We start from the raw sequence: 18988 nt of genomic DNA, 5'->3' as shown, positions 1-18988 counted from the left end.
TCTGTGTTTAGGGGTGGTTGTGTGGGTGGGGTTATACTTTTGTAAATTTGTATATATTGTATATATATATTTGGTGCAGGAGTGTTTGGTGTTTTTTGGTTTTGGGCCTTATCTTTTTAGGGTCTTCTGACATCTGGGGCAAGAAAAGACTGAGGATATGACGTCGGTCATGCGCATTTGTACCCTGACGTCCTGTCGTCAGATTAATGCGCCTTGACCGACGTCAGCCATATACTTTGGTATTCAGGCCGACTGGGACAGCGGACTACCCAAGTGTTAGGACTGCAGCAATGTGGATCTTCGAACATCTACATTTATGGTAGGTACAAAACTGTACTTTTTGTACCTACCATAAATGTAGATGTCCGATAGGAATGCATCTGCAGTCAGGATTACCCACCCTCCTTCCCCTCTGTGGTACTCCTAGGGTATTGCCCATCTTGTAGCTAGCTGGGGGAATCTATTATGGTGTATTTGTTTGTATATATGTACATACATGTTTATTTTTTGTTTGCTCTCTACTATTTGGAAACATTTGCATTTATCCAAATTTAGCCTTCCTAGAGGGCACCTGGCATCTGGGGTAAGAAACACTGAGGAAAATGGCGTCGGCTGATGCCTTTATACCCGAATAACTGCAGCTATGACGTCGGGTGAAGTGCGACACCAGCCGAGGCCAGACCCAGACTTTGGAATCCGGCCGACCGAAGGGCTGCCTGACGACAGGACAACCCATTTGTAAGGACTGCAGATGCATTCCTATCGGACATCTACATTTATGGTAGGTACAAAACTGTACTTTCCACCTCCTCCTGTGGCCACTTTGACTACGGACGCCTCCCAGATGGGGTGGGGGGGGCATTCCCTGGGCAGGTCAGTCCAAGGCAAATGGCATTCGGAGGAGACCCTACTTCATATCAACATCTTAGAAATGAGGGCGGTGCTTCTGTCCCTACAAGCCCTTCACGATTACCTCCCTCAGGGCGTAATTGCCCTTCACTCCGACAACATGTCATTTGTCTGGTACCTAAACAAGCAGGGAGGGACCAGATCCTACCCCCTTTGCAGAGAGGCCATGAGAGTTTGGGAATGGGCAGTGTCGACCAAACGTTTTCTAGTGGCGACTCATATCCCGGGCAAGTCCAATGTGATAGCCGACAGACTGAGCAGGACCATCCTCTCTCCACACGAGTGGTCTCTGAATTTTTCGGTTGCAAATCAGATTTTCAGCAAATGGGGAGTTCCTTGTTGCGACCTCTGCGCGACTCTGCTGAATGCGAAGTGCAAAAAGTTCTTCTCCCTCACTCCGGCTCCGGGGGAGAGCCCTATGGACGCACTAGCCCTTCCGTGGCCCACCGGCTTGCTATATGCTTTTCCTCCAGTTCCTCTCCTTCCCAGGGTGATCCAAAAGGCGTCTCTCTTGGGGAGCAAGATGATCTTAGTTGCTCCTTACTGGCCTCGTCAGGTATGGTTCCCCTATCTTCGGAAATATGCACTGGAAGGTCCATGGTTCCTGGATCAGATCCCAGACCTATTTGTTCATCAGTCGGGACTATTCCACCAGTCCCTACACACCTTAAAATTGACGGCTTGGCTCCTCCTCTTCCGACTATAGTCGGGAATCATACCTTGGATCCAGAAGTTGTACACATTTTATCCTCGGCCCACAAGTCTGCTACAAAGAAATTGTATTCTAGCAAATGGAAGAGATTTGCTATTTGGGCTCAACTCCAGGGTCTGGATCCCATCACTATTCCCGTATCAGAAGTACTGAAATTTCTAACTTCCCTTTTCAATCAAGGCTCTTCAAGGTTCAATTGGCAGCTATTTCCAATTTTCACGAATCTATAAACCCACCTTTAATGAGCAACAGATTGTGTAAGACGTTCTTGAAAGGTGCTGCGCTTTTAAGACCTCCAATTTCTCATCCTGCTCCTCCATGGGATCTCGATGTGGTGTTACGTGCCTTAACTTCCTCCCCCTTCGAACCGGCAGCAACATGTGATTTAAAATTTCTATCGTGGAAAACTGCCTTTCTGGTGGCGATTACTTCTGCCAGAAGGGTTTCAGAGCTTCAAGCTTTGTCTGTAAAACCTCCGTACTTGGTTTTTCACAAAGATAGAGTATCTCTCAGGCCAAATCCATCCTTTGTCCCTAAAGTTTGTTCCAGTTTCTGCCTACAACAGTCATTAGAACTTCCAGTCTTCTTTCCGAAGTATTCTAACAAAGCGGAATACATTTTCCACACATTAGAGGTCCACAGGCAATTGTAATGTAGATGTTAGAGTGTATTCACTGTTGCAGTCCTGGTCCCCCCCCCCTCCGTACAGGGATTTTTGGTATTTACTTTCTACTGGTGGTGGTCTTCTACCATAACCTAGCTCCCTATTTGGGGTGTTCTGACATTTGTGGCAAGAAAAACTGTAATGGCGTCGGCTGCCTGATTTTATACCACTGACAACCTGATGTCAGTCCTGGAGCGACAGCAACTGACACAGAAATACTAAGCCTCTGGTATTCGGGCCGACTGAGGGCTACCCGCTGGCAGGGTAACTCAAGTGTGATGACTGTAACAGTGAATACAACATCTACATTTATGGTAACTGTACTTTTTCTCATCAGCTTTCTTTGTGAAACCGAGTTGCGTGTCTTGTTGAATTTCAGGTAGATAGTATCTTCTGGTATTTCAAGTTCACCTGTATCCTACTGCATGAAACTAAAATGGGTTTAACAGGCAGTGTCTTTTAATTTTGCTTACTTGTGTTCCTGGAGAATGTGCGTTAAGGGTGATTGAGGATGTCTGGCACAGGTGTCATTTGAATTTTTTTTTTTTCCACATGGAACTTGAGAAGTGAATGATAGCAACATCACTGTTTTGGGAGCTAATATTTATAGTGTAGTACATTTTGTCATATGGTTTGTTTATAGTGGTGTTTTACTGCCTAAATGTTGTGACTTGTGTAGTCCCCCCCCCCCCCAAAAGATGAACAAAAATACCTCTACATGGTGGACTGTGAGTGTAACTTGATTATACAGATTGTCTACCATCACTCAAAGGGCGATTGATGTGTGCTTATGCCTTCCAGTTTTTGTCTTCCAAAATGATCCATCCTTTTTGAGTAGGAGCCAGTCGCTGTCAGCCCCAGGGTCTGTTTTTCAGCTTAATCTCTACTCCTGGTTTTGTGTGTGAATGCTTGTTCGTACTGTGGTTCCACATGCATTTGCTGCCATACATCAGTTATCCCTATTTGCTGCTTTTTATCTGTTCTGTAAATACAAAGACATGTTGATCATCCTCGTCTCTGCAGAGACTGGTTTTTACAGTTGTTTATCCTACAGCTCCCATAGCATCTGCTGTTATTTCAAAGGGCTTCTGGCCTTAAGGTGGCTGCAGTGTAAGATTGTACAAGTGGTACAGTGGAATGCTAAGGAATATTTGTTTGGAGGGCAGGATACTCGCTTGATGGCATGTACATATTTGAGAAGTGAGCTGAAGTTGTTGGATGCGCGGGTAGTACTTTTTTCTTATGACGTGAAGTTGCCCTGTGTGTATTCTCTTTGCTAGCCCCTTCCTATTTCTCCCTCGGGGAACTGATCCAATGGGCACTGTAACCTCCCAGTGGCTGAAGGAACTATCTTTGTGTTTTTACTTCCGTTCTTTTTGTTTTGGCCCTGCTGGTCATCATAAAATTTCAGAATGCGACTCATTTCTTGCTGCACCGTTCTGATCAAGGTGACGAACAGTGCAGTTCAGAAACGTTGCCACACACACCCCACAAGGTTTTTTTGGTTCATTAAGCTAGATTTCTGCACCCGTTGTCAACTTTTGAAGTTAATGCTCTGCATTTTCAGCTCTCTCAATAAAACTGCTCTTTCACTTGATACTTCAGTTTTTGCACTCCAAAAACACTGTGGTGCCTTTCTGACATGCTTCTTAAGATACCTGTGGTTCAGACTTTGTTCCATGCATGTCTTGTGGTAGTTAATCACACAGCATTTTGTATAGCTGGATAGTACAAACTTGTAAATCAAGAACATAGTTTGTAGCTTTCTGACACGTGTGACTTCTCCTAATAAGCCAACAAGTTAATCTTCTGTTGAAGACCTGTATTGTAATACTGAGAGACTCTGACCAACACCTGGGAAAGCTGTGGCTAATGGGAGCTGAAAAGGTTGTGAGGTACAGCCACTAATCAGCATGAGCAGCGTTGGTAAAGAAATAGTCTGTTATGTAGTCCAATCTCGCCTACATTCTTACTTGTTGGTTCGGAGCAGAATATCGGCTCCGACTCGGCCAAACTTTTGTAGCTCGAAGTCTTCTATTGGCTGGGCTAAGCAGGTATCCCATGCTGCACTGCTCCATATCCTCCAGATCTCGTTTGCCGCTAGTGTAGCTCAGACGTGGTCTCGCTCTTGGCTGTGGCTAAGTACCCTTTTTCTTGTTGTTCTGAGAACTACTTATAAACAAAAAGCTATTTTGATAGCTATTTTCTATTTGGTGTTGCATTGGTTTCGGTAGTGTTTGTGGTATCCCTAGTCCTCTTGTCTTGTGGTGTTTGTGCTAAAACCGTTTAAGTTAGAGGTTTTAGTGTCAGTCTCCCCTTGGTATTCATGGTCAAACTGTTTTAGTTACAGGTTTTTAGCCTTTACTGTCTCAGTGCGTGTTCCATCTGAGGTTTGTGTGTGTGCTGTGCTTTATAAAAACCTGTTCCCGTGTTTTGTGGGGCTTGCGTGTCTGTGTCCTTTCTTGTCAGACAGTGACTTTTGTGCTGTGTTAGTTTTTGATTACTTGTTGAAAGATGTCCAAAGATTCCAAGGAGCACAAACCTTCGGGTTTTAAAAAGTGCTCTGTGTGGTTACAAGATGTCCATCACTGATGGACATTCGGTTTGTGTTTATTGCTTGGGAGCAATCCATCTGCAGGAGTCCTGCAGCTTCTGCCATGCTTTTAGTCCCAGAGTGCTCCATGAAAGAAAGGATAAGCTGATTTTAAAGGGACTCTTGAAACCCTCGTTCGAAGAGGCCCTGGATTCTTCCTCCAGTTCTAAATCTAAGTCCTCTAAGTCAAAAAAGAGATCTCCAGCTCTTTCAGTTTCCTCGGAGCCACCGGAGAAAGTCACAAAACTTGCTTCGACCTCTGCTCCACTGTCCTCAGGGCCGCAGGAAGTGTCTTGTGTTGATGGAACCGGCGTTGGCTCCAGTTATATTGGAACCTCTTAGGAGCCTATCGACCAGTTTCACCTGAGAGGAAATCTCGATCTCCCTCTCTGTCCTCCAGGACTCTCTCAGATGTGGATGGTGATAGGTGGTGCAGAGGCTCCTACAGTCACCGGTTTTGGAAAAATTGTTTTCGGCTCCGTCCCAGTCTGCTCCTGAGCCCGTCCAAACACCTTCTTCGATCATTCCTCCTCAGAGTGCATCTCTGTCTTTGGAACCAGAGTGTTCCGCTCCATGTGATGTTCCTAGGTCTGTTCCGATAGCCCCCCTGGGCCTATCAGTACCGACGTCTGCTCAGACCCCGTCGTCTCCGTCCACAGGGTTCGGAACTTGGGATTCTTCAGTCGGGCCCGAGGGGGACATCTCGGGACATATTTCGGTTCAGAGTCTCGCGCGCAGTGCCTCGCCTCGAGGAACCCGGACTCCTGTCATGGTCTCTGAGGCTGGCTGGTCCTCAGACTCTTGGGGGGGGGGGAGCTGCCTTTTGAGGCCATGCGGACTGTGCTGGCCAGATTGTCGGCTACATCATGTGGGTCGATCATTCTGTCCCCCACCACTCCGGTGAGAGCCTCTGATCACCACCTATCCGTAGACAGCGGAGCACCAGGGCCTAGAGATACCCCCATGAGTGGTCCTCAAGTTTCTGAGGGCCCTTCAGAGCTTGGGCTTGAGGAGCCCCATAGAAAGAAAATGTGCAAGAGGAAGCACATAGTCTCCCAGGATGAGCCTCTAACCTCGAATACTGACCTCGAGGAATCGGAGGGGTCCCCCAAGTAATCCTGTTTCCTTCTCTGACATCCTGGTGATATTGAAACAAACAGGTGACTGGCCATCCAAAGCCCCCTCTGAGGAGGAGTCTGTCTTCCTTAAGGCCTTTGGTGCACAGCCCTCCGCCTCCTGGGTGTCCCCACCCTTCGAGTACTTGGATTTAATTTGTCGGAGAGTGTGGGAAAACCTTGATTCTGTGGAACCCGTACCCAGGCATCCCAATAAGTTTCTTTCTGCTCCCCCGGTTAAGGAGTTTTTGTCCAAAGGAGGCCCTGTGATGCCGAAAAGAACAGGGGACCTGAGACCCGTATTAGATCTCAGCCAACTGAACAACTATGTACAGAAGTCCAAGTTCCATATGGTTACACTACAATCGATTCTCCCATTGTTGGGCGAAGAGGTATGGATGTGCTCCATCGACCTCAAGGATGCTTACTACCATGTCAAAATGGACAGGGCATCCACGCGTCACCTACGCTTCTGGCTGGGAGCCAGTAATTTCCAGTTTCGAGCCCTGCCCTTTGGTCTCACCACAGCCCCCAGGGTGTTCACCAAGTGTATGGCGGCGGTGACTGCTCACTTGAGACGTCAAGGATTCCAAGTGTTTCCGTATCTGGAAGATTGGCTCCTTACCGCCCCCACCAGGCATCTACTAATCCAAACTAGGGATGCTACCATCACTCTGTCAACATTTGGGCATAACACTAAATTGGGAAAAATCTGCCTTGTTGCCCTCACAGCGCGTCACTTTTATAGGTGCAGAATTAGACACCGTTCGAATGCGAGCATTTTTACCGCCGGAAAGGATCCGAGTCTTACAGCAACAGGTGCACGCCCTGATGCCCCTGAGGAAAGCGAAGGCAAGATGGGTTCTTCAACTCTTGGGGACCATGGCAGCAACAATTATGTTGGTCCCTCTAGCGAGATTGCACATGAGACTTCTTCAATGGCTCCTCTTTGCTCAATGGTCTCTCCAAAAACTTCCACTTTCTCACCCTATTTTGCTCACTGACAGATGCAAACAGGATATCAGTTGGTGGCTTTGCACCAACAATCTGGACAGGGGAAAACCCTTCGTTCCACCCATCCCGGTTGCCACAGTGACCACGGACGCCTCCCAGATGGGGTGGGGGGGCATTATCTCGGCAGGACAGTCCAAGGCACGTGACAAGATCCCGAGATACATCTGCATATCAACGTCCTAGAGATGACAGCGGTGCTACTTGCATTGCAGGCACTTCAGAGCCTTCTACCTCTAGGGATGATTGCAATACACTCTGACAAGTCAGTGGTGTGGTGTCTGAACAAGCAGGGGGGAACCAGATCTTACCCCCTGTACAGAGAGGCCATGCGAGTGTGGCAGTGGGCAGTATCTTCCCAACGGTTTCTGGTGGCAACGCACATTCTGGAGAAATCCAACGTGATGGCGGACAGGCTAAGCAGAGCTATTCAGATGCCTTACGAGTGGTACCTGAATCGTCTAGTTGCAGAATGAATCTTCAGCATATGGGGTCAGCCTTGCTGCAACCTTTTTGCCAGCCCCCTCAATGCCAAATGCAGCAGCTACTTCAATCTGATCCCCCCACAGGGGGAGTCACCCAGGGACGCTCTAGTTCACGATTGGCCCTCCGGTCTGCTTTATGCTTTCCCTCCGTTTCACTTGCTATCAAAAGTGATTCAGAAAGCACAATCCTTGGGAAGCAGAATGATTCTGATTGCTCCACACTGGCCTCGTCAAGTCTGGTTCCCCTTTCTCCACCCCTACATTGTGGACACACCTTGGATTCTGTACCCACAACCAGATTTACTGACCCACATGTCGGGACAGTTCCACCCCTCTCTGCGGACCCTCCGGTTGAGAGCCTGGCTGCTCCACTTCCGTCATTGGTTAGCCTTCATCACTTTTCACCTGAAGTAGTTCATATTTTATCTTCCTCTCATAAGCCCTCTACTAGGAAGATTTATTCTAGCAAGTGGAGGAGGTTTTCTATTTGGGCGCATACCCAAGGAATTGATCCTTACACAGCCCCGATTGCTTCAGTCTTGGAGTTTTTGTCTATGCTTTTCCTTCAGGGTTCAGCGTCAGCTACCATAAAAGTTCAATTGGCAGCGATTTCTAACTTTCATGTGGCTAATGAGCCTAGTCTGATGGCTCACAGACCTCTGTAAGGCTTTCCTGAAGGGCACTCTATTACTCTGCCCTCCGGTCTCGGAACCTATCATGCCCCGGGATCTAAATTTTGTTCTACAAGCCCTTACTTCACCACCTTTCGAGCCTACAGCTACTTGTGATTTGAAATTCTTGACCTGGAAAACTGCCTTTTTAATAGCAATCACTTCAGCCAGGCGAGTTTCAATAATTCAAGCCCTTTCTATCAAATCTCCATAAGGACAGGGTTTCTCTTTTCTTCCTAAAGTGGCATCCGTATCTAATCTTAATCAATTTATTGAGTTACCAGTATTCTTTCCCTATTTTTCAAACAAGGCAGAATTTAAATTTCATCAATTGGATGTACACAGACAGTTATGTTTCTATCTGCACCGAACAAAAGATATCCGAAAGTCTAATCAACTATTTGTCTCCTTTTAGGAAAACAAAATTGGGTCCCCCGTCTCCAAAATCATTCTATCCAGATGCATCTCTTTTGCTTACTCCACAGGAGGAAAAGACCTGCCGTTTCCGGTCATGGCTCACTCTATTTGGGCTGTTTCTACATCTACAGCCTATCAAGCCAGATTGTCTGTGGATGATAGTTGTGCTGCAGCTACTTGGGCTTTTCGCACATTTGTTACTCATTACAAATTGGACGTGGTATCTAGGGGCAGGTCGTCCTTTGGTTCCACAGTACTCAGGAGTATTTTCCTATGAGCCACCCAGGATGCAGGTGTTAGGGATGCTGTCCCACGGGTAAGAATGTAGGTGAGATTGGACTACATAACATCAAGAAGTTATGCACTCACCATAACGTTCGATGTATGTAGTCCATCGCGCCTCACATTCTTACTTACCCTCCCACCTTCCCCCTTCCTGGAAGATCTGGAGGTTAGGTTTTTTATTTACAGAGTTCCCTTCACCTTTAGCTTATTCTTCTTTACCTGGATGTTGTTATGCATGAGGTATGAATGAGTGTTCGCAGCAAACTAGATCTAGGGATATGGAGCAGTGCAGCATGGGATACCTGCTTAGCCTAGCCAATAGAAGACTTCGAGCTAGAAAAGTTTGGCAGAGTCGGAGCCGATATTCGGCTCCGAACCAACAGGTAAGAATGTGAAGCGAGATGGACTACGTAGATCGAACGTTATGGTGAGTACATAACTTGTTAATTTGGTTTGAGGCACTGTCTTGATAGAAAAACTAGTAAAGTTGGGGGAGGTGATCTACTTTATACTATTTCACATAGCCAGACTGTGTTAAGATTTAACTTTTTCTCTCTCTTGTTATGCAGATCCCCTTCAGGATCCGATGCGAGATTCCCAGGTAAGTTTATTTTCTTTTAATAACAGCATACTATGATTTCTGAATAACAGTAGATCTGCACATTTGTTCCTTCCAAAAATTTAAGTTCGTTACATTATAATGTTAAAACAGTGCTGTGGTGGTGTGCTATTTAGCTTTACTGGTTTGTGGGGCATCTATAACCAGGAGCCTTACTGTTACACTTTTTTTTATTCTGGAAGTGTAATTTTGTTGGAGTCATGATTTTACTATCTCTTATAAGAGAAATTGCATAGGGACTGTAACAATGAGCTCTAATGGATTTTATATGATGCCTTACTTTTTGGGGGTGCATGCAGTAAATAGTCTTTACCATAGCTCTCAATTTTCAGTCTCCAAAATGTAAAACACTACTTCCAGAATGGAGCACTAAAAGTTTCAGCTGGGAAGCTCACAGCATTTTAAAATGTGTTACTTTAATTATATTTAGAAGTTTTAAATGAATTAAATCAGTTCAGTATTACTGACTTAGTCATATTTTAGTCTTTGCAATGAATGCGTTGAAACCTTTCATTGTTGAACAGCATGGAACAAGAGTTTAAAACCCAGAATAGGCAACCTTCCTCCTATTGATGTACAGTTGAGAGGAGTGGCCTGTGTAGCTGTGAAGGTATTTTTGGTTCAGGATTGATGGGAAGTCCCTGTGCTCTGAGTGTAAAACTATTGTCTGTGATACACATGCTAACAGTTCTTACTATGTTATATTCCATTTTGTGTTGCATTTTCTTTCCATTTCAGCCTCCAGAAAAGCGAAGACGAACAGTTGAGGATTTCAACAAATTTTGTAGTTTTGTTTTGGCATATGCTGGCTACATACCATCCACAAAGGAGGTAAAAAGTTTGACTTTTTTTTTTTTAAAGTGGACCCCAACTTTTTGATGGAGGACTTAAAAGTGTAAAGTGTGTAAAATTCTGAATTTAACATGTGATGCTTGAGAGGATTTGCATGTACTGGTGGAACAGTTTTCGGTAGCAAGATGTGGAGCTTCAAAGAGCTAATACCAAAGTTTGTTTAGGAGACTATTTACTGATGAATATTGAAGTAGGAAAAATGGAATTAAGATTTTTTCACAATAATGGACATCTGTTGCATCCCACCATCACATAAAATCAGAATCTCCTGCCCCGTGGACCCCCCACACACACACACACACACGCGCGCGTGCACAGAAACCAGTCTCTGCTAACCCTCCAGCAGTACCATTGGGGCAGCCCTCTTACCCCCTTAACTCCACCATAGGGAATTTCTATTCCGCACCACCACTGTAGGGGGAAGAATGAAAACCCTTCTGACACCTACTCCCGCTATCACAAGTGAGAGACTATGATGTCCTTCATGGATGCATCTGCAGTCATAACAAGTGGGTTGTCCTGTCGTCAGGCAGCCCTGCAGTCGGCAGGATTCCAAAGTCCGGGTCCGGCTTCGGCTGATGTCGCACTCCACCCGACGTCATCTCTGTTGGTCTTCGGGTATAAAAGCATCAGCCGACGCCATTTTCCTCAGTCTTTCTTGCCGCGTGGCGCCCGAAGCAGAAGCTGTTCGCAAGTGCCGGTCGGTCGGATCCAGAGATTACTTCTACCGAATACTACTTCGAAGACTTCTAAAGCTAAGTACCCGTTGGGGACTCTTTCTTGCCTCAGCCGATGTCAGAAAAAGTTAACAATTGTTTAACCTGTGGGAAACAAATACCTCATAAAGATTTCCACTCTTACTGTCTGCCTTGTTTAGGTCCAGCCCACGACGTAGCAGCCTGTTCGGCCTGTGCCTCTTTCAACCGAGCGCTTAGGCGTCGGTCGGAGTTTGCAGAACAGTTTTGGTTCTGATTTTGCGTACATTATGCCGTCGGATCCTCCGACTACCCCAAAAGCAAAGATAAAGACCGACACTCGCGGTCAGCGGTTTCGGCGAAACCACGGTAAAGCAAACGAGTGTCTCTGTTTCGGCGAAACCGAGAAAACTGCTCAAAGTACAGCTGAATCTTTTCTTACAACTGAGGCCCCTGCTACAACTCTTGAATCGACCTCAGAAATTTTACCCACTACGGTGGTTGACTTATCAGACACCATCCCTTGGATGTCTCTACCCCAGCACGTGGTGCTGCTAGGCCTCCAGCTGCCATGTCCATTAAGGCCTTCGCCAGGGCTAAAGCAGCCAAGACTACTAAAACAGTGCGGTTAAACCCCCACATCCAGGCCCTCTTCTAGTTCTCAAATGCTTTCTTTGGCAGAAGATTTAATTTCTTTAATTAGAGGATCTCAATCTCACCCAGACAGGGCCTCTCAGCCCCAGAGAAGAGACCTAGGGCAGAGCCCCCCTGAGCCAGTGTCTTCTGATGATTCTGCTGATGAATCAGACATAACTGACCAGCCTGAGGCTCCCTTCTCCAATTTTGAAGACTCTGATGCTGAAGAATCCATTCCAGCTGCTTCCCCACCAGAAGAATTCTCCTTTGGGGAAACCTTGCATGCCATGCGAGAACAGTTCCAATGGCAGCAACAGGATTTTTCAGACTCCAGAAAAAGACTTGGGACCTTTCTGCACCTCCCACAGCACAGGCCCTTAGCTATACCTCCTGTTCTCTCTGTGGTGGATGATGCTTTCAATGATGTTTGCTCCGCTCCAGATTCTTTACCCCAGCCCCTGCCAAACCAGACAGATTTTACAGGGTGCCAGATACTCATCACCACCTTTACAAGGCCCCACTTGCAGACCCAGAAACTATATCCCAGGGTCCCAAGGCAGTAGCCGCGACCACAGCTAAAACCCTATTCCTTCTGAAAGGGAAGCAAGGTCACTAGACAGATGGGGTAAAAGGTCTACACTTCAGCTACTCTCTCAGCTAGAGCTTTAAACTGTCAGTTTCACATGATACAATACCAAGAGTTTATGCTTGATCAGTTAACTAAAAACTAACCACTGATGAATCTCTTGATAAGAAATATGTATTAGAGATGGTAAATAACATACAACAGGTTAGCAACCATTCCTTAAAATGTGGCTATGATGCACTGGAGGCTTCATTTAGATCAGCCATGACAGGCACAGTGATAAGAAGGCATGCATGGCTAAAGGAACAAGCTTTACGGATCATGTTAAAGCTAAGTTGCTAGATGCTCCTATGGACAAGACAAGTTTGTTTGGTACACCTGCCCAGCAGGTTATGAAGAAAATGGAAGAAAAGGCAAAATCTGTTCAAACTGTTAAAGATTTCTTGCAGGTTCAACCCCCAAGGTTTAGCAGGAACTGGCCTGCCAAAAATTGGTCCTTTCCTGACTCCACAAAATTTCAAAGGGGCAGGAATAGACGTTCCAGAGGCAGAAACCAATCCAGAGGAGGTGCCTACAGAGGACGACAGTGGCAAGGTAACAACAGAGGCACAGACACAGCCACTGCCACTACATCAGCACAACCACAGTGACTTACTCCTAAATCCGCCTACCAGGGAACAAATAGCAGCTCCTCTTGGCGGAAAGTTAACCTTATTTTCAAAGAACTGGCACTACATAACAAAAGACAAGTGGATTTTACAAACCATAGATCAAGGTTACCGGTTTCACTTCCACACTTTACCAGTCAAAGAGGAATGCCAAATCTACCTCCAAATCAAAAACAGAGGCTCTTAAGCCAGATAATGGAGTTAGCAAACATGAGAGCTGTGGAAAGAGTGCCAACAGCAGAACAAGGAAAGGGGTTCTACTCCAGACTATTCCTAGTTCCAAGAAAGGAAAAAAGTTGGATACCAATTCTCGACCTGTCCACCTTAAATACATACATCATTGTCCCAAAATTCAAAATGCTGACCCTACAGCAACTTCTTCCCATGCTGGGCAAGGAGTCTTGGCTGGTAACTCTAGATCTCAAGGAGGCATACCTGCACGTCCCCATTCGACCAATCTGCAGAAGATACCTCAGATTTCTTGCGGGATCAGAGCACTATCAATTCTCAGCATTGCCCTTTGGCTTATCTACTAAGCCCAGAGTATTCACAAAATGCCTGGCATCAGTAATCGCCATTGCAGACTACAGGGAATTCAAATTTACCCATACCTGGACGACTGCCTGCTACAAGGGACAACAAAAGCAAGCTGACAACAGATTTACAAAGGGTCATTTACTTGCTACAAGGACTGGGATACACAGTCAATTTACAAAAGTCAAGGCTGATACCATCCCAAACAAGGACATTCTTGGGCGAATTGGACACAGTACAACAAATGGCATTCCTGACTACAGAAAAACAAAAGAACTTCCTCTTTACTTCTTGGCACTAACAAAACTGAACAAGTTAACAGCAAGAAAAGTTCTGCAGGCCTTGGGCTTCATGGCATCATGCATAATCTTGGTCCCATTTGCCAGACTACATATGAGGAAACTACAGTGGTACCTAAAGAATTTATGGTCCCAACACAGACACAGTCTAGAAACAGAAATCCCACTAATTCCATGCTTAAAACAGGAGTTCCTATGGTGGGCTCAGGCATGCCAGTCAAACCCAGGCCTACCCTTTCGCAGATGTCAACCAAGCCAGACCATCACAACAGGCGCTTCAGACCTAGGATGGGGGCCCACATGCTGGACAAATGCGTGCAAGGATTGTGGACACAGGATCAACTTCACCTGCACATCAATCTAAAAGAAATGCTGGCAGTAAAACTGGCAATCCAAAAGTTCAAACCATTTCTCAAAGAGGGCCAGTTGATGATAAGGACAGACAACACCACAGTCATGTGGTACATCAACAAACAGGGAGGCACTCATTCATACCCCTATGCAGAATGACCTTGGAGCTGTGGACCCTGGCACTCAGCTACAACATTCAGTTACAGGCAATATTTGTACCGGGGAAAGACAATACTCTAGCAGACATATTAAGCAGAACCACTTCGGATGCCCACGAATGGAAGCAGCACCCGGACATCTTCAAGACCATCTCGAAGAAATGGGGAATGCCACAGATAGACCTATTCGCATCACCTCTCAATCACCAGCTCAAAAAATTCTGCACAAGGACATTCCACCCACTAGCATGGAAAGTGGACTCACTCTCCTTCAACTGGAAAGGCCTAACAGCATATGCATTCCCACCTCTTCCTTTGATACACAAGGTACTACTAAATCAAGGAAGAACGTCCAAGGATAATCCTGATAGCTCCAAACTGGCCCAGACAACACTGGTACCCACTACTGAAGAGCATGTCTCGGAACAATATGTGGCCAATACCCCTGATGCCTTTGATGTTAACTCAGAACAACTACAGCATCATACATCCAAACCTAAAAACGCTGCAACTGACTGCATGGAACATCACATAGCAGCAGCTAATCCAGAACTTTCCCAAAGAGTCAAAGACATTATTCTTGAAGCACGCAGACCTTCAACAAGAAGGAACTATGCTGGAAAATGGAAAAGGTTTGTCATTTGGAGTACGGAAAGAGGAAAAGATGTGTCAAACATAGATATGCCTAACATTCTGGAGTATCTGGCGAACTTCTTCATTCAGGCCTGTCCTACTCCTCCATCAAGATACATGCATCAGCTATTTCAGCAGAATACAGCTTTGATCCACCTGTTTTTCGCACCCTTTGCTCAGGCAGTTCCTCAGAGGAATCAAGAATGTAAAACCTCCAAGGAAACCACCATTACCAGCTTGGGATTTAAACTTTGTGCTAGAAAAGTTGACACTGTCACCCTTTGAACCAGCAGCAACAGCAGACCTACAACACCTGTCATGGAAAACTGCTTTCCTACTGGCAATTCCTTCAGCAAGGAGGGTTTCAGAACTACAGGCCTTAATGGCAGTGCAACCCTTCCTAATCTTCCACCAAGACAGAGTGTCCATGAGGACTAATCCTACATTTATGCCCAAGGTGGTATCCAGAGTGTCTTTAAACCAGGCAATCCACCTACCTACCTTCTTTCCCAACCCACAAAACAGAGGGGCAAGCATACTGCATACCTTGGATGTACATAGACAGCTACGCTACTACTTGGACAGAACAAAAAATAGCAGAAAGACTGGCCAACTTTTGTAGCCTATGCAACAGGAAGGGAAGGAAAAGCTATTTCGAAACAGACAATCTCCAAATGGATAGGAAATTGCATACGATACTGTTACTCCTTCCATGGAAAACCAATTCCACAGAACATAAGACCTCATTCTACAAGGGCAACAGCCACTACCACAGCCTTCTTACGAGGAGTGGCAACCAAAGACATTATTGAGGCTACTTGGACCTCCGTGCATACATTTGCCAAGCATTATAATTTGCCTCTATATTCCAGATCGAGCAGGGTTTGCCACTGCTGTACTGCAAGGAATCCTAAACACACCATAATCTACTTTTATCCTCCTCCCTAGTTGGCTATGGTATTCTACCCACTTGTTATGACTGCAGATGCATCCATGAAGGACATAGTACAGTTTTGTACCTACCATAAATGTAGATGTCCGAACTGGATAGCATCTGCAGTCAGGATTACCTCCTCCTTCCCTCTGTGGTACTCCTAGGGTGTTTACCCTCCTAATAGCTAGCTGTTGGGGAGTCTTTATGGTGTATTTGTTTGTATATATGTACATATATGCTTATTGCTGTGTTTACCTCTATCTATTTGGAAACATTGGCATCTATCCAAATTTTTAGCCTGCAAGAGGGCTACTGGCATCTGGGGCAAGAAACACTGAGGAAAATGGCGTCGGCTGATGCTTTTATACCCGAAGACCAACAGAGATGACGTCGGGTGGAGTGCGACATCAGCCGAAGCCGGACCCGGACTTTGGAATCCGGCCGACTGCAGGGCTGCCTGACGACAGGACAACCCACTTGTTATGACTGCAGATGCTATCCAGTTCGGACATCTACATTTATGGTAGGTACAAAACTGTACTTTCCCACCCCTAGATTTAGACCAACATCAAGGTTTTGCAGCAGTGGAGGAAGTCCGTAATCAGTTAACCACTGAAAGTGGCTCTCAGCAAAATTTGTTTTTTGATGTCCGCTCACTGAAAGTGCTGTCATATGCCTTTATAGTTCCCTCAACATGTCCATGCTCCCTCCCCTCGAATCTAACTTTATAAATGGTTGTTCACATTAATGTGGCTTGATGAGATCTGGAGAGAGATCTTGTCGACAGAGTATAATGGGTGAAGAGAGCGAGGCTAGCACTCCCCAGTGTTTCTGAAGCTTGACCAGTTGGCTTTAATTATTTGGGAGGCTGTTTAAGAAAGACCAATCATGTTAGTCCTAGTATGTGTCATAAGAGTGACACTGAAGAAATGAATGTTGTAGTTATTGAAATCGTTGGGCAAAGGTGCCAGAGTTCCTAAGATAAAGTGAAGTTGGCCTGTTTTTTATCTAATATTTTTGTTTGTGAGAGTGTTTACAACCACTTTGACATCATCTTGGGTCTTTCATATGTTTGTGCAACTCTCTTGCTTTTTCTGTTAAGATGCCTTCCTGTTCCTTCAGTTACGCATGACCCTTTCCACCACATAATGTTGCATTTCTTTGTAGAAATTTTAATACGGATGTCCACTTCCTTTTGATAAGTTTAAGAACTGGTTAACTTTTTCTTTTAAAAAAAAAAAAAAAAAAAAAAAATAGTAATTGCATTGTATATTATGCTTTATAGCTGAACATGTTGTCTGCTAACTTTATTTTTGGACCCTCTGCTACAAACTGGAAAAATCGCAAAAATGGGACTAAGTGGTGAATGTTCATAGTTGAAGTCCTACAAAACCCTACAGCTCCATTTGCAACATTCACAAATTCAAAAGCCATGCTTTTGTGAGTGAAAGCAAGTCCTCGAACTAATGAATCAAGTTTTTCTTGATGGTGAGCAAATTAAAAGGATATGGGAGGTTGCACTTTTTTTTAAGAAAACAGGGTAGCCAAGGGGAAAAAATGTCTTCTCTCTGATGCCGTCTTCCCATTTGAGGGCATAATTCGTATTAAAAAGTATTCTAACATCACCACAGCAGATAACGCAAGATGTGATAGTGTTCAATCTCGCCGTTTGTTCTTACACATGGGTTCGGAGCCGATCCTCGGCTCCGTGTCGGCCGCTTGCAAGCTCTGCATCGAGAAGAAGCTCGAGACAACCTAATACCCACAATCCCCCTCTGCCTTTACCTCAGATCTAGTTTGCCGCTGCTGCGTTCGCATCACTGGGATCTAGCTCGAGCGACTTCAGATAAGATATAACTTATTTTGTTATATTTGAAGTAGAATTTGTTCTAAAAGTACTTTTTGGTAGGCATTGTGTATGTGTGTGTGGTAAGGTTAATTCTCGGTACCGTTAAGTTTACTTAAACTGGTTAAGGTTTTCGGGGCCTTCCACCCCTTACTTAAAATTTGACAACAGGACTGACTTTATATCGGATTCGACTTTGTTTCTACTGGATTTGTCTCTCTACTGGACTTGACTTTTTCTCTTACCTGTAAGATGTCTGAAAAAATTAAATCAGGCTTTAAACGTTGCCAGTGTGGCCAAAAAATGTCAGTTACTGACAACCATAGTTCCTGTGTCTACTGCCTTGGCCCTCTCCACTTACAAGAGGACTGTTCAATTTGTCACTCTTTTAGTGGGAGGGTCATGACAGATAGGCGCAGGAAACTCATGGACAGGGGGTTATTAAAACCTTCCTTTCAGGAGGCTCTGGATGCTTCAGACCAGGCATCCAAATCCTCGAAGGAATCTTAGACGTCGGAGCCCAAGTCATCGGCTCCGAGCTCTTCGAAAGTTAGATCACCGGTTCCACAGACTTGGGCCGAGTGTTCAACTGGTATCAGTTCCTGAGCCTCGAGTCTTGGAACCGGTGATGGAGCTCCCTCCTCGACTCTATTGAGGTCGGCTCCGTCTTCGGTTCCTTCGACCCGTTCTTCTTCTAAGCTCTCCGATGTCTATGTGGATCGTGTGGTGCAGAAGTTATTGGAGCATTCGGCCCTATCCAAACTTATTTCGGTTTCCACCCAGTTGGTGTCGAAACTTGAAGGCCTTCCATTGTCTCCATCCATTCCTCCTCAGAGACCTGTCCAGTCTTTGGAGCCGGAAGAGGTTGATCTTCTGATTGTGGAGCCCTTGGGTCCAGAACCGTCCTTTTCTCGGTCTGTTCCCCTCACCTCGACTCCGTCGGACCCGGTACCGGAGTCTCGGAGCCGACTATCTGTCCTTGGTTCCGGGGCCGAGAGTCGAACCGACGGTTCGGTTCCGACTCTTCCCCTCGGGGCCTCGGCGCGGATCGATTCGGCTCCGTCCTCTGGGTCGATGCCTTCGGTGCCTGTCTCAGGGATTCTTCCCATTTCTTCGGAACTGGGAGATTCTTCGACTCGGGACCCGGGGGCTTTCGATCTCATGAGGAAGGTGTTGTCTACCCAGACAACCACATCAGTAGAAGCAACCTCTCCTCCCCATAAAGGGCCGTTATCCTCCTCTGCACCCACGGCTACAACCAAGCGTCGAGCACCGGTGTCTCAGCCACCCCTTCCTCGGAGGCTTCTTCGGATGC

At 45.8% G+C, this 18988-nt stretch overlaps 1 protein-coding gene across 3 annotated transcripts in view; it reads left to right on the top strand.

Annotated features, from left to right (window-relative positions):
• Positions 1–18988, top strand: part of PHF23 (PHD finger protein 23) — a 144096-nt gene that overhangs the window by 58840 nt on the left and 66268 nt on the right. For all 3 annotated transcript variants that reach the window (XM_044076706.1, XM_044076707.1, XM_044076708.1), the window contains exons 2-3: positions 9432–9463; positions 10220–10312. In XM_044076706.1, the coding sequence (XP_043932641.1) occupies positions 9432–9463; positions 10220–10312 (125 nt within the window). The remainder of the gene's footprint in view (positions 1–9431; positions 9464–10219; positions 10313–18988) is intronic.

Source organism: Protopterus annectens, chromosome 7.part0, assembly GCF_019279795.1.
Source record: "Protopterus annectens isolate FY-2018-M chromosome 7.part0, PAN1.0, whole genome shotgun sequence".
NCBI classification, from domain to species: Eukaryota; Metazoa; Chordata; order Ceratodontiformes; family Protopteridae; genus Protopterus; species Protopterus annectens.
The sequence above is the reverse complement of the archived record's forward strand: the minus strand, read 5'-3'. Positions and strand labels throughout refer to the sequence as shown.